Source organism: Ursus arctos, unplaced genomic scaffold (assembly GCF_023065955.2).
Source record: "Ursus arctos isolate Adak ecotype North America unplaced genomic scaffold, UrsArc2.0 scaffold_25, whole genome shotgun sequence".
NCBI lineage: Eukaryota > Metazoa > Chordata > Mammalia > Carnivora > Ursidae > Ursus > Ursus arctos.
The window spans coordinates 23,642,386-23,657,465 of NW_026622930.1; the positions used below are offsets into that span (position 1 = coordinate 23,642,386).

The 15,080-nt window shown below is 53.7% G+C and overlaps 1 protein-coding gene across 7 annotated transcripts in view; it reads right to left on the bottom strand.

Annotated features, from left to right (window-relative positions):
• The window catches only part of ADCK1 (aarF domain containing kinase 1), a 142,581-nt gene that overhangs the window by 84,102 nt on the left and 43,399 nt on the right, over positions 1–15,080 (bottom strand). For 5 of the 7 annotated variants that reach the window (XM_057318619.1, XM_057318616.1, XM_057318618.1 and 2 more), the window contains one exon: positions 12,225–12,428. The exons of the other annotated variants lie outside the window; for them this stretch is intronic. In XM_057318619.1, coding sequence (XP_057174602.1) covers positions 12,225–12,428 — 204 coding nt within the window. The remainder of the gene's footprint in view (positions 1–12,224; positions 12,429–15,080) is intronic. 7 annotated transcript variants of the gene reach the window in all.

Genomic DNA, 15,080 nt, shown 5'->3' on the forward strand with positions numbered 1-15,080 from the left:
CTGTGGTCCTCCTGGCAGCCCCAGAGGGCAGAGGGTCAGCCGTCAGGGCAGCTCCTTCAAGAGCAGTGGCTGCAGCACTCATTCCCTGACTTGTGGCCTCCTGACCCACTGCCCAGCCGGGGACTCTGGCTCTGAGCTCCTGAGAGAGGCCCAGGGGAGAAAAGCTGGCCATGCCGCAGCTCCGGGAGACAGCTAAAATAGGCTCCAAAGGGAGAGTTCACCTTTACCAGATGCGGAGGAAGGAAAGCGCCTCCTTGCCTGGCTCCTGCCCTCCACCCCTCCAGCCAGCCCGCACTGTTGCCTGACTAACCCAAAATCAGCCGTGGAGGCCTGCACACATACACACAGGCACACACACACAGACGCTATTAGCTGATGAGACTGAACACGGGTTCTAAGACCTGGGGCCCGTGGTGAGCCCCTCAAGCCTACACATCAAGATCCAGTGCCTACACCCTACACCCACTCTATTGCCCTCCAGAAACCAGGCCCTCCTCCGGGGGGCAGCTGCACAGCGAGAGTGGTGGGGGCCTCTGCCTCTTCCAACTAGGACACTGTGGCTGTTACTTAACCTCCCAGGGCCCCCGCTTCCTCATTTGGAAAACTGGAATGGTAAAACCTACCAACCTTGCAGAATTTGTGTACCGTTAGAAACAATGTCTACAAAACATCCAGCCAGTGTGCACTACCTCCAAGTCCCGACCAAACAGAAACTCTCACGTGATCACCATCCGCTGACACGAACATCTCTTATGCCATGTTCTGCCTTGCTGCTTCCCACCCCACCCCCTCTGTCACCTTGGGGTTTAAACGAGAGGGATGACATCTTCTGACAGACCCCACCTCCTCCAACCTCCGCGATTGGTCAGGGACTGGACGTCGGTATTTGTTTCCCAGGGCGACCATAACACATCACGGCCGGCTAACGAGTGCCTAAAACAACAGAAGTGGACTGCCTCCCAGTTCTGGGGGCTAGCGGGCTGAAATCAAGGTGTTGGCAGGCCTGCGTGCCCTCTGAGGGCCCCCGGGAGGAGCCTTCCTGGCTCTTCCTATTTTCCAGTGGCTGCCAGCGATCTCGGCAGTTCCTTGATTTGTACCTGCATCCCTCAAATCTCTACTGCCGCCACCACGTGGCCTCCTTGCAAGGCCACCAGTCGCTGGATGCAGGGCCTGCCCCAAGCCACCATAAACTCCTTAAGTTACCGAAATACAGCTGCAAACACCTCATTTCACGTTGTCAGGTTCTAGGTAGACAGGAGTGGGGTGGAAGAGCGCGAGGGACACCAATCAACCCAGTGCAACACCTGACTCAGGTTCCGTTGGGCAGAGTCCCGATCTGGAATTTCATAAAAGGGAAGTGGAGTGTTCGGGGCAGGCGGGGGGCAGGGGAGGCCCTGCTGGGGGCAAAGCTGCGAAGAGGTGAGACTGAGAAATGCCAAAGCTGACCTGCAGGAAGAACATGAGAAAAAGACAGGAGTCCTGGAAGAGCACCCCAAAAGCCCCACTCAACCCCGTCCCTTCCCAAAGCATGGTCACAGGACACAGTAAGTCTGCCCTCTTGCCTCGGCTCGTTCCAGCTAGGGTTCCGATCCTCACGACCACCAAAGTGCTAACGGCCTCACCTGCTCCAGCTTCCGTTGTGGCCCCCAAATATTCATATGTTGAGGTCATGAGCTCCAGTACCTAACCTTCGGAATGTGACCTTACTTGGAAATAGTGTCACTGCAGATGCAATTAGTTAAGATGAGGTCACCCTGGCATGGGGGCGGGGGGCACTAAGCCAGTATGACAGTGTCCTTATGAAAGGGGGCAATTTGGGCACAGAAACAGACACACACAGGAAGCACGCCAGATGAGCGTGAGGGCAGAGCTCAGGGTGGCACTTCTACAGGCCAAGGACGGACGAGGATCGCAAGCAAACCACCAGAAGCTAGGGGGGAGGCTGGGAGCAGACTCCCCCTCACAGCCTCGGGTGCACCCACCCCGCCGGCACCTGGGTCTTGGACTCCTGCCCGCCAGAGCTGAGACAGCAGATTTCTGTGGTTTGAGCTGCCAGTCCGTCGTGCTTTGTTACGGCAGCCCTCGCAGTCCAACACAGCCCACCCGCAGGGCCCAGCCACACGGCCCCGCTGCTCCGCTCCCGGACACCGTGCAGCCGCCACACCGCCAGCCCCCAACGGCCTCCTGCTTTTGCTCCTTCGATCTTACTCAGCCTCCGAGGGCCACCTCCTCCAAGAACCCTCTTCTGAACTTCCCCCTGAACTTTTCCTGCATCAGCCCCACAGCTGAGTGCTTAATTGCTCTCTATAATTACTTCCTCTGTGAATTGTTCTGTCTGCCCGGCTTTGGGAGGGAGGGACGTGGCTTTGACACATTCTAGATCCCCCACAGCGTTGGCACAGAGGTAAGTACCTATCGGCTGCTCAACAAAGCTGTATTTTCTGAGTGAGCGAAGCAGTCGGTGGTGGGCCCCGACCTTCCAGAGTCTGTGAATAGGGCCACAAGTAGCTGAGGCACTTTCTCCAGCAGGCCCAACACAGCAGCTAAGCAGAGGGTCTGGGTTTGGGCACCACCCTACAGATTAGACCCCAAGGGGGGGGGGTGGCGTACCACAAGCCTGGTTGGCAGACTGAAGGTGAACGGTGAGAACATGGGTATAATCATCCCCAAACCACTGGCAAGTGGGAGGGCTAGCCAGAGGGTACAAAGAACACCCAGAATCCTCTCACCATGAGGGATGAACTTATGAAAATACGTCTTCCTCAAAGTCCACAGGAGGCCACAAAGTCCCATGGACAGCGAAAGCCACTGGAGCCCCTCTGGGTTTCTTTGACAGCAAGACCAGCCGTGTCTCTGAGTGTTGGCCTTCTCACTCCAGGCAGCAAGCTCCCAGCCCTGAACAGGAGGATGAGCACTGGATCGGGAGTCAGGAGATCTGGGTTTGATTCCCGTTTCCACCACCACCCAGTTGTGCCACTCTGGGCCAGTGACTTCCGGCTCTGAGCCTCAGTTTCCTCACCTGTGAAACACGGGCCTTGGACGAGGTGATTTCTAAACCATCACAACCCAGGAGTTAGGGATTCTCTTGCGTAACTTTTGTCTATGGCACTTGCCACTGAATGACAAAGGCCAAACAAGAAAAGCCAGCGTTTGTCAACCCCCAGGAAGATCCAGGCACCAGTGGGGTGCTGGATATAATTGAGGGTCCCAGTGTGCCTGCTTCATTTTGTCCTCACAAGAGCTCTGCACGTGACGACCAGAGCTAACAGCTGCCAGGATTCACTGTGCGCCCCAGATGGGCTCTAGCTCTCAATCCTCCTCACGGCCCTATTAGTGCGGAGGTTCTGTCATCATCCCTGTTTACAGACGAGGGAACTAAGGCTCAGAAAGAACTAATGACACAGTTAAAATCTGGTAGCATTTGGGATTCGTGCAAGGCTGACTCCAAAGCCTATCCGATTAACCATTATGTCATACCTCCTCAGCAATGACTCTTCTGTTCTTTCCAGAAGCCAGACCCTTCCCTTGCCCTCAGCCCATAGTTGAGACAGCCCCAGACACACCCTCGCAGAGCCCTCCACAGGCTCCTATGGGAACAGCCCAGGGGACTATGGAAGCAAGACCAAGGCAGGAGCAGAGCTGGCCACCCCGAGGACTCCAGGACCCATAACGCCATGCCATTACGTCCTGTGTCAGACAGTGTCTCCGTGCAGTAACAACCCATTAGTGAACACCTCTGGTGTGCCAGGCACCGGGCAGTGCTCTGAGAGAACCCCAAGAAGAGTGGGAGGAGACCACCCACCCCAAGAATGTAAACCAAGCACTGAAATGACCAGACGCAAGAGATCAAACCAAGTGCTCTGGAGTCACGGTCTGACCTGGCTGAGGAGGTCGGTGAAGGCTTCACGTGGACGAGGCTCCCAAAGTCGTTCCATAATTCAACGCGACCATACTTACTAACACCTACTATGTGCAGAGCCCACTCCAGGCCCCGTGGGAGGTGCAAGATGGAAAAGCAACCAACCTTAATGCAACAAATAACTGCAAAACAGCTGTGTCAGGGACAGAAAGTACCCAGGGAAACATGAAAGAGCCACTAATCCTGACTGGGGCTCCATGAGGAGCCAAGGGTACAATTTCACTGGAAACCATACCTCAGTTTCCCATCTGTTAAATAAGTAATAGTAGGACTGACCTCAGAGGGTCTTAGTGAGAAGTAAGTTGATCCATGGGGAACCTCTGAGACAGTGCCTGACACCCGGCAAGCATTCCAATTGTGTGTGTACACGTGTGTGCTGGTGGTGTCAGCCTGTGTGTACATGTGTGTGGTGTCATAGACTGTGTGTGTACATGTGTGTGGTGTCATAGACTGTGTGTGTACATGTGTGTGGTGTCATCAGACTGTGTGCGTACGTGTGTGGTGGTGTTGTCAGACTGTGTACATGCGTGTGCTGGTGTCAGCCTGTGTGTACAGGAGAGTGGTGTCGTCAGACTGTGTGTGTACATGTGTGTGGTGTCATCAGACTGTGTGTGTACATGTGTATGATGGTGTTGTCACGCTGTACATGCATGTGGTGGTGTCGTCAGACTGTGTACATGTGTGCTAGTGTTGTCAGACTGCATGTGTACATGTGTGTGGTGGTGTCAGACTGTGTGTGTACATGTGTGTGATGGTGTGTCAGACTGTGTACATGTGTGGTGGTATTTTTAGACTGTGTGTACATGTGTGTGGTGTCGTCAGACTGTCGGTGTACATGCATGTGGTGGTGTCAGGCTGTGTGTACAAGTGTGTGGTGGTGTCATCAGACTGTGTACAAGCATGTGGTGGTGTCAGACTGTATGTACATATGTGTGTGATGGTGTTGTCAGACACAGAGCTCAAAGGATGAGAAAGGGCCTGATGCATTAAGAAGGGGAAGTGAGAGGACAGGCCTAGGGTGCATAGAGTGAACCCCCGGTGTGGCCAGGGTGTCGCCATGTGAAGACTGGAACAGGGGATGAGGTTGGAAAGAAAGTGGGGAACAGCTCCTGACCTGCTCTCAGTGGGGAGCAACTCCTAACCTGTTCTGGGGGGAGGGGCTTTGTTTCACAGGCACGAGAGGGATGTGGCCCAGGCTAGGTCAGGGCCACGCAGAAGCTGTGGAGCAATGGACTGAAGGTGCACTGGAGATGGAGCAGAGCCCCCAAGGAGGAGGCCTCTCAGGGCTGGGGCAGGGCAGCTGCTCAGGCTGGAGGCAGGGGCCAGGAGGCCTGGGGAAGAAGAGCCAGCGCCATGGCGGCCGCCTCAGTCTCTCCCCCAGTGACTAATGGCACACCATCCGTCCCGGCTGACATTAATGCTTCCCGCCATCCATCTCCTACTCGTTAAATTGCCATTTTATGGCCAAAATCTCTCTCCCATAATTGATAAAAATCTCCTTTTGATGTTCAGTATGATTGGGGGGAAAATGTTTTTTTATTCTTCATTATGTTTTTAATACAAATGTATTTTTTATTGAGAGCTGCTGGGAAGCCCAGAGGAGGTGAATCTCTCTCTCTCGCCCCCCAAACCTCCCCACACACAGCTTTGTGCCCATCAGCGTCTGGGGTTCCACTCCCAGAATGCTCACACGGCAGCTGTCTCGGGGAACCAGACACCAAAACAAACAAAGGTTGTGCTGAGGACCCAGGGAAGCAAATCTAAAGACAGCTGAAGCCGTCCAGGGGGTCCTCAGCTCCAGGCCAGCAGAGCAGCCGGGGTGGTGAAGGGTGAGCTGGCCTCAGCCAGCCCCTGCCAGGGTGCAAGGACAAGGGCAAGAGCTCCAGGGGGCAGGGAGAAGCACTGGAAAGAAGGCAGCAAGGAATACGAGATGGAGGCATGTGTTACCATCGAGGGGAAGTTTTCTGCCAGCCATGGGTCCCCCAGGTAGAACTGCCTCCTCTGGCCCCTCTGTCCGAACTATGTCCCTTGACCCCATCCAACCCAGGGCATGTCTGTCCCCACATACACCCACACCCAGCTCCTGCAGGACAAGGGAAACGGCGTCCAGCTGCCCATTCTGCAAGAAGGAGGGCTGGGTCCTGAACACAGCGCAGCCACCAACTAGTGACCCTGGGACCCGTGGCTGCCCTCGACCCCTCATCGGGGGAGTCAGCTCTAGGCACCAAGAGCACAAAGCAGATGCTGCTGCTGGCCTCAGGACGCTGCTATGGTTGACATAGCCTTGCCGAGCTGCCAGTAACCCCCCCCAAGGTGGGGGTCACAGGGCGGTACTTAAGAAGCCCAGGGGACAGGCTCCCAAGGCAGGGGAGGGAAGCGGCTGACCAACAGATGGAGTACTGGGTACTAACCAGGGAAGAGAAAGGAGGATTCTACTAGCAAAGCAGTATTGGGACAGAGAGCCGTACCAGCTGGCAGCAAACCTGGTTAAAGATCCCACTCTGCCACTTCCAAGTCTCTCAGAGTCCGGGTTCCTCGCACGCATGAAGCATCCAGCATAACACCGGAATGACAGAGAACATTTGCTGGCCATCTGCTCCCTGCCTACTGGCCCCACACGCTCCATGTCCGTTAATTCACCGAATCCCCACAGTCAGCCCGTGTGGCACGGACCATTAGTATCCCCATTTTACAGATGGGCAAAATGAGAGGCAGAGAAGATAAGCAGCATGCCCAAGGTCACAGAGCCAATGCAGCAGCAAGCAGTTTGGCTCCTACCCTCCTCCGAGTCCCAGTAGGAAGCTCGACCACTAGGACCAAGGGTACAGATGTGTAGTCCTGACTGAGGGCCACGTGGGAACCACGAGCGATAATTTTCTGTGTCAACCTGGCTGAGCCATGGTGCCCAGACACTCGGTCAAACTTTATTCTAAAGTTTCTGTAAGGACGTTTTTGAATGAGATTTACATTTAAATCCGTAGACTTCTGGGGGGCCTGGGGGGCTCAGTCGGTTAAGCGTCTGATTCTTGGTTTCAACTCAGGTCATGATCTCATGGGTCACAATCTCAGGGATCTTGAGACCAAGCCCCACATCAGGCTCTGTGCTCAGTGGGGAAACTGCCTGAAGATTCTCTCCCTCGGCCCCTCCCCCCACTCACGTGTACGTGCATTCTTTCTCCCTCTAAAATAAACAAATAAATCTTTTTAAAAAGCAGTAGACTTTGAGTAAAGCACATTGCCCTCTATAACATGGTGGGCCTCATCCAATCAGTTGAAGGCCTGAATAGAAGAAGACTGACCTCCTGGAGCAACAGGGAATTCTGCTAGCGACGGCCTTTAGACTTAAACTGCAATACCAGCTCTTCCTGGGTCTGCAGCCAGATGCCTCCCCACTCACACCAAAGATGCAAGACTTACCAGCCTCCACAATTGCATAAGCCAATTCCTTAAAACCAATCAATCTCTCTTTACTTATTTTATACACATACACACACACACACATACACCCTATTGGCTCTGTTTCTCTGGAGAACCCTGACTAACAGAAGGAAATCCAGCCCTGGCCGAGCAGCCACCTGAAGGAAGGGGTGCCCAGAGCGGGTGCCTTTTCCTGCTTCTCACACAGTTCTCCAGGTACCAGCAGAGGCCGTGCAGGCAGGCATGCAGAAATGACAAGGATCAGCCCAGAGTTCGCCACCCCCCAACCATGCCCAGCTCCCCCTCCCCCAGCCCTGAGGCCTCCATGGAAGCCCCTGCCCTAGTCTCCAAACAGGATCTGCACTGCCCCCACTTGGTGCCCCCACCACCAGGAAGCCCTCACACGGGCCAGGTGTTCTCCTGCCTCACCTCCCTGCCTTCCACTTCTGCTCCTGCTGGTCCTCATGCCAAGAGTGCCTTCTCTCTGCCACCCCCGCCAAGCTTAATAAATGACAGAGGTTCCTGGGGAAGAGCTTCTTTATCTCTTTCCTGAACTTTTGCTTATACCGTGAGCAAAGCAAGACAAGAACGTCACCCTCCACCTGTACCTGCAGGTTCACAAGAAACCACAGGTGTGCACTCTCCCACCTGATGCACAGTGGTTCTCGTCCCTGTTCCAGCGGCCACTCTGGTCAGATGATCCATCAAGAACACGGATCTCCTGTGACACACAGCATGTGTCCCCGGGTACTATGGGAAGTTATAGAACAAGTTCAAGTCTAGATTCCCAACCCGTGGGAGCTCAGGGGTAAAAGACTGATACGATAAATCATGTTTCAGAGGGGCGCCTGGGTAGCACAGTCAGTTGAGCATCTGACTCTTGGTTTCAGCTCAGGTCGTGATCTCAGGGTCTTGAGATCAAGCCCCGTGTTGGGCTCCATGCTCAGCATGGCGTCTGCTTGAGATTCTCTCTCCTTCTGCCCCTCCCCCCTGCACACAAGTGCTCACTCTCTCTCTCTCTTTCAAATAAATAAATAATCATTTTTTAAAAAGAGTCAGAGGGCACCTGGGTGGCTCAGTTGGTTAAGCTACTGCCTTCGGCGCAGGTCATGATCTTGGAGTTCCAGGATCAAGTCCCACATCAGGCTCCCTGTTCAGCAGGGAGTCTGCTTCTCCCTCTGACCCTCCCACCCCATGCTCTCTCTCTCATTCTCTCTCTCAAATAAATAAATAAAATCTTCTAAAAAATTAAAAAATTTAAGAAATTTAAAAAGTCAGAAATTAATAAAATACTACAGTTAAAAAAAAATGCCAACCTGTTTCAGAGTACACAAGCCAAACCCCAATCCCCCACCACCAGTACAAGCAGTGCCCCCAGCAAAGGTATTTCTGTGCATCGCTCTGGCAGCTGACCTCATTTCTTTCAGTTTTTCATACAATTTTAGAGCTAGAAAGAACCTTAATCTGATTCAAGTACGTTCCAAAACAAAAACCAAAACTGGATCATTTATTGAAATATACTATAATGAGATCAGACATGTGTATGTGTGTGTGTTAAGGAGGGGGGTGGGAGGACGGATGTGAGCATGTCCATGACCACAGATAACCGCACCAGTGCAGCTGACAAGTCTATCATCTCTTCCTAAGTCCCACTAGAACTCCTCTCCCCAAGCTCTCCACCCCCCTCAAACCACCCACCCTCCCTTTCCCCGACCTGGAAAAGATGACCTCATCTCCCACCTTGCTAAGAAAATCTGGCCTCACTCCATCCTTCTTTGCTTGGGTCCCTCTCCAAGTTCTCCTCTCCCTCAGGCTCACGTTATGAAAAAAATATTTGAGGCCCTTCATAGTGTGACCTCAGCACCAACTTTGCAACCTCAGCTCCACTATTCACCAACCTGAACCCCATATGCTAGTCAACAGACTATTCATCACGTAATCTCTGTACTTTATGCTTTCTGGTGCCTTAGCCCACCTCATCAATCAGAAGTCCCCTCCACCAACCTCCACCTCCTCCAATCTTTCAGAAAGCCTCCACCCACCCAATGTAACCTAACTCTCTTCCTGTTCCTGTCTCTCTCTCTCTCTTTCCTATAAACCCCGTGGACATTTACATGGCCAGCTGCTATAGTGATGTGTACCTCCCAATGACCCCAGACTACAAGGGTTGGAATGAGGTCTTACCCATCCTTGGCTGCACCCAAAGCTTCCAGCCCTGTGCCTTCCTTACTAAATACCAGCTGCTTGGATAACAGAGAGAAGGAATGGAAAATGAAGGAACAGGTATCAGAACAGAACTACAGACTGCTCATGACTGCAGGGAGCCTCTGAGGACTCCTAGTCCAGAAGAGGAATGTGTAAGGATGGGCTGGTTGTCAGAACCCTGCCAGGTCCTCTAGCAGGGAGCCAAGAACTCCTGAGGACCAAGGTGGTCAACAGCCTCATGGCTTAGGCCTGTGTCTGCCCCGTTCAGGGTGCAAAGGTGTCAGTCTGGGCTCCTTCCACAGCATGAACCACAACCAGGAGAAGAAAGAATTCGAGCCTCAGCCACCTGTCAGGGCTCCCCTCTGCTGGAAAGGGCCAAGTCTTCAGCATCCTTCCCCGACGCTCAAGCTCCGGCGCCATCTGCTGGCTAAGGTCGGCACTGCACCCGGACCTACAGTCCCAAGGGCAGTTAGGGGACCAAGGTGGAGACCATTCCCAACCCAGACCATTCCAGACCCCAGGTCACTTTGGAGTCACCAGAAATGACCCCACCTCCCAGAGTTCGGGCTTCTAACTGCTTCCCAGAACCTGTCCTTCAGGACTTAAGCCTAGCATTTAAAATAAAAGGAAAAAAAGCAAGTTTCTTTCTGGTCATACTAGCTGAGAAACTTCCAAGACACAGATATACAGACATAGAAAACAGATTTCCAAATGATTTCTGCCAAACAGGAGCTCTGTTACATAGGAGACAAAGCACTGGCCTGGTAATCAGAAGATTGGAGGCCTCTCCTGTCGCTCACACCCTTCTCCCTTAGCTTTGTGGCCCCACCCCCACCCCAGCCACACATCCCTACGCCAGGACAGTGCCCCTTTATTCCGTCTCCCCTCCACACTGATGGCACCAGCTGCCATGTAGGGGTTTGCACGGATTCAGAACCACATGTAAATCATGGGGTTCAGAAGAGACGCACGCTCACTCTCATCTCCCACACCCTGTGGGGACACCCCTCAGGGCCAGCCCCATCTGCCTGGGACGGGGACTGGTGTGAGGACACTAGAGACCCTGTAAGGCCTCTGCTGATGGGAAGGGTCCTCAAGAGGCATGGCTGCAATCAACCAGTGCATCCCCAACATGCCAGCCTCGAGCTCTCTCTGGCCACCTGCCCTGCTCTTCAGCCTGAGAGTGAGGGGCGGCTACCCAGTCTTCGAGCTCCAGGGTCTTCAGAGCCCCTCCAAGAACTGGAACCCAGCCAGCAGATGCTGATACTCGACAGTCTCAGCTTCCTTTAACCACATTCCTGAAACCAGGGATGGGACAGAGCTTTCCCCTGAGGGTCCCAGGGCAGGTGTGGAGCCCACAATCAGTGGGATGCACTCAGACCTCTTCCTGGCGGGTAGAGCTGCTCCCCGTCAGTGTCATGGGAGAGGCGGGAGGAGGAGGGAAGTGCAAAGTGAGTGACTTACCCCGCCCTCACACCCCCACATCCACCTACCCTGCTTCCCACACAGCCCCTTTCCCCTCCCTCCACCCACAGACTGAGAAAGTGTGTCACCAGGGAACAAATGCCATCTTCCCAGGAGGGAAGAGGAGGAGGCAGGGGGAGAGGAAAGATTTCAATTGTGTGCCTGTGGGGGCCGGGGTAAGAAACCAGAGGTTGCTGAGCTTCCCAGCTGTGAAGGACGCCCCCTCAGAACCGTGACCTTGACATTAGCCTCCCTTCTCAGAGGGCTCGAGACCTGTGGGGCAGGAGCCACAGGCCACCATGCTCAGGACTCCATGGCTAGGGGGACCTAGAGAAGAGACCCTGAAGATGCAGACGAAATCTTTTGACCCCAAACATCCTTTGGCCAGCTGGGTGGGCCCCACCATGAAGCTGATACCCCAAACTTCTCATCTCACTCCACCCTGGCTTACAGGGGGCCGTTGACCTGCTCTTGCCTCCCCCTCCGGCTCTCCACAGACAAGTCGGCCTCCAAGGGTTAATCTGCTGCCTTCCTTCCCTTGCATCCGCCCCCACTGAGCTGCCACATGCCAGCAATGATGCACTTCGCACTGTTATTACAGTGATTTATTTAGTTTTAATTTGGGGGTGAATCTCGTGCTAAAGGAAGCAGGAGGCCAATAGTCTTGGCAAGAAGCAAAGCCACACACGGGCCTGTGCCATGCCAATCCTGTCCCCTCTGCCTGGGGGTCCCTCCATCCTGACCCTGCTCCTCGGCCTGTGGCCTTGCTCCTGACTCCGGCCCTAAATTGTGTTTACCCTTTGCTGAATCTCCTCCACCTAAGCCTTTATCCCTCATCTGCAAAATGGGGTAAATAACAGCACCTACCTCCTACGTCTGCCGTGAGGACGAGGCGAGATAATGCAGGGAACACAGCACAGCTGTTCTCACACAGTAAACCCTCCATAACTGATAGATGTTACTGGGTTGAACCCTATGAATCATATTACATTGCAGAACAAAAGCAGCTGCATATCCGCTATTTCAGATCGTTCAACTAATCTTTTTTACGGAGGGCCACTGAGGTGCCTTCTAACCCCTTCGATTTCACTACTAAGGGTTGCCGGGAAGTACCTTTCCGCGACAGTGGCAGAGCCCCAGCCCCCGGCAGCAAGAGCTCTGTCGGGGCCTTCGAGAAGCACAGCAGCCCCGGACCCAGCCATCACGCCCCAGCAGCTACCTCCTTGCCCAGGTCCTCGCGGATGACCTGCTGGACCTCTTGTATGCTGCTCCGCGGGGCCTGGCTGTGGAGCACCTTCAGCGTACTGGTGTATTCCTCCGGCAGCAGGTAGTCCAGGGCCCCCAGGTGCTGGCCCACCTTGATGAACGTGCCCCGGTTGGCACAGCAGAGCTCACAGAGACGCCTGGCAGAACGGAGGTGCACCTGCAGGGAGACAGGCCAGGGCCAGAGAGGGGTGAGGGCCGCTGCCCACTGGCCATCGTCCCCTCTTCCTGCCCCTCTGCTGGAACACCCTGATTCACTGCCCAGAGTACACACACACGCACACACACCCCCACACACGCACAACACACACGCATGCACACGCACGCACACACTTTCATTTGCCTTCTGCCTCAACGCTCTCCTTCAGTCTTGGTACCTAGAGCAGTCAATTCCAGCCTCAGCCTGAGGCCAGCCTCCTCAGATGGCCCGATGCTCCCATGCTTCTGGTCTTCTTCCCATCAAAACTCGCCTGGCCCAGGAACCAGAGCATTCATTCAAGGCTTTTAACCAAATCTTATCTACTAATGATTCATGTGAGGGTACACGGAGTACATGAATGTGCCACCCAAGCCTCAGACATACTAATAACACGATCTGCTTAGAGGTCTACAATTTCTAAAACACAGTCAATACATTATTTCTTTGAATCCTTACAGTAGCTCAGGGAATCAGGTACTGGTATCTTTAGAAATAAGAAACTCGGATGTTGTGCTTATGAAGAAATAGCTAATAAAGGTCACAGGAAGGTCTAGAAAATGCTCCGAACCTAGGGCTCTTTTAACCCAGCACACTTGCACATGGATCTCCTCTTAACTGGAAGAAAAGTTTACCGAGAAATGGCAGGTGCATGGAGCAGGCAGCTGGGCGAGTCGTCTAGGACACGGCAGCCTTAACTTGCAGCCTGATGCCCTCTGTCCTTCCAGAGCTGGGAGATGGCCCCCCTTGGGCCCCAGTCCCCAGTTATCACTCTAGCCCAACTCAGGGTCTTGGAACTGTGAGGGTCCTGCCTCCCTGGAGCTACAGCTTCCAAGGCAGGATGGGGCGATGGGCACAGACAGAAGGAAAGGGAGCTGAGTGCCCTGTGGGAACCTCTTCCACCCATGAAATCAACCAAGAAGGGGTAAACATCTACAATGGACTTACACTCTCTTGAGTGTTACGGAAGATGGTGACATAATTAAGCACATCTTAGAGGCAATAAACCACCTAAGGAGTTAAATAACTTTTGGCAGCAACGATGGAAGAAACAGTTAAAAATCCTATACAATTAGTTGCCAAGTGAACCATACAGAAAACCGTTACTTTAGCAATTAAGAAGATAACACCACAGCCCTCCACACCCTCGTCCCAGCAGGCAGGGAGCCCATCTGCCCTGTCCCACCACAGCAGAGTAGATACCCCAGACTCCAGCCCTGGGAGCTGTCCTGAGGTCCTTGTGGGCAGCCACTGTTGGCTCTGCCGGACACCTCCGCCTCCCACCCCAATGCACTCTTGAGGAACCCTATATACGCATGGCTCCAGCCCCCTGGGCAGAGTCCTCCAGCCTTGATGCGGATACCTGGTCCAAGCTGGGCCACGGAGAGTCTTTTTTCCCTGAGAGGAGGACACAGGGAGAAGGAAATTAATCCTAAGAAATTAAGAGAGAGAGCATGCTCTTAGATGGGTCGAAGGATTGTGGGAAAGGGGTAGATTCTCTTTAAGACTCTGGAGCTGGGGACTCAGCAGACCCGTGGCAGACGGTGGGAAATCAGGGCTATGGGTGGGGGGGCAAGACCACGCTCAAGCCCTGGTTTTGAGGAAGTGAGAAAGAAGGCAAACATGGCCAAACATGGAACTGGGCATTCTCTCACAGAGCAAAGGTCCAGGCTGCTGTGAACAAATGACGTTTTGGTGCTCAAATAATCATTTCCCAAATTCCGACCCAGAAGAGGAGAGGTCACAATCACTGGCAGAGTAAGAGGCATCCACAAGCCATCAGTCCTGAGATACAGCACGGCTGCAGCCCCCGTCCCGCCGCACTCCCGGCTGGGCTGCACTGGCAGCCAGCGGCCGTCTCCCCCAGGGAGGCATGCTCAGCCCCCACATCAAAGCTGCTCTGAGTCTAGGCCACAAGGAAGGAGAGGACTGGAAGGTGGGGTGAGGACACACCCCACTTTCCCCTCCCTGCCCAGTAAAAACCTCAGCCACTGTGTATTCACTGGGACTTACAGCAGGCCAGGTTCCATGCCCTCCAGCACACGGGAAGATGTGACCGAGCCGCTCGCACACACAGAATGACTCACGACACCAGGATCACACTGAGAACCACAGGAGCTCAGATGCAAGGAACAAGGGGGCAGACCTCCACCTCAGCCTTGCAGGCAGGAGGCCCTCGGCGGAGTTCTGTCCTTGTTCATGACCCCTCAGCCCCAGAGGGGACAGCTGCTTTATGCACTTACTACTTCTCTACCCTTAGAATCTTCTTTCACTCCTTTTAGGAGTGAACATTTTACTTTTACCAGTTAATAATCTTTTCTATTAAGTTTTCCGCACTTGAACCCTCTTGCACCGTTGGTGGGAATGCAAACTGGCGCAGCCACTCTGGAAAATAGTATGGGAGGTTCCTCCAAAAGTTAAAAATAGAACTACCCCACAACCCAGCAATTGCACTACTATTTACTCAAAGCATACAAAAATACGAATTCAAAGGGATCCATGCACCCCGATGTTTACAGCAGCACTATCTACACTAGCCAAACTATGGAAACAGCCCAAGTGCCATTGACTGATGAATGAATAAAGAAGATGTGAGATAGATAGATAGATATGTTC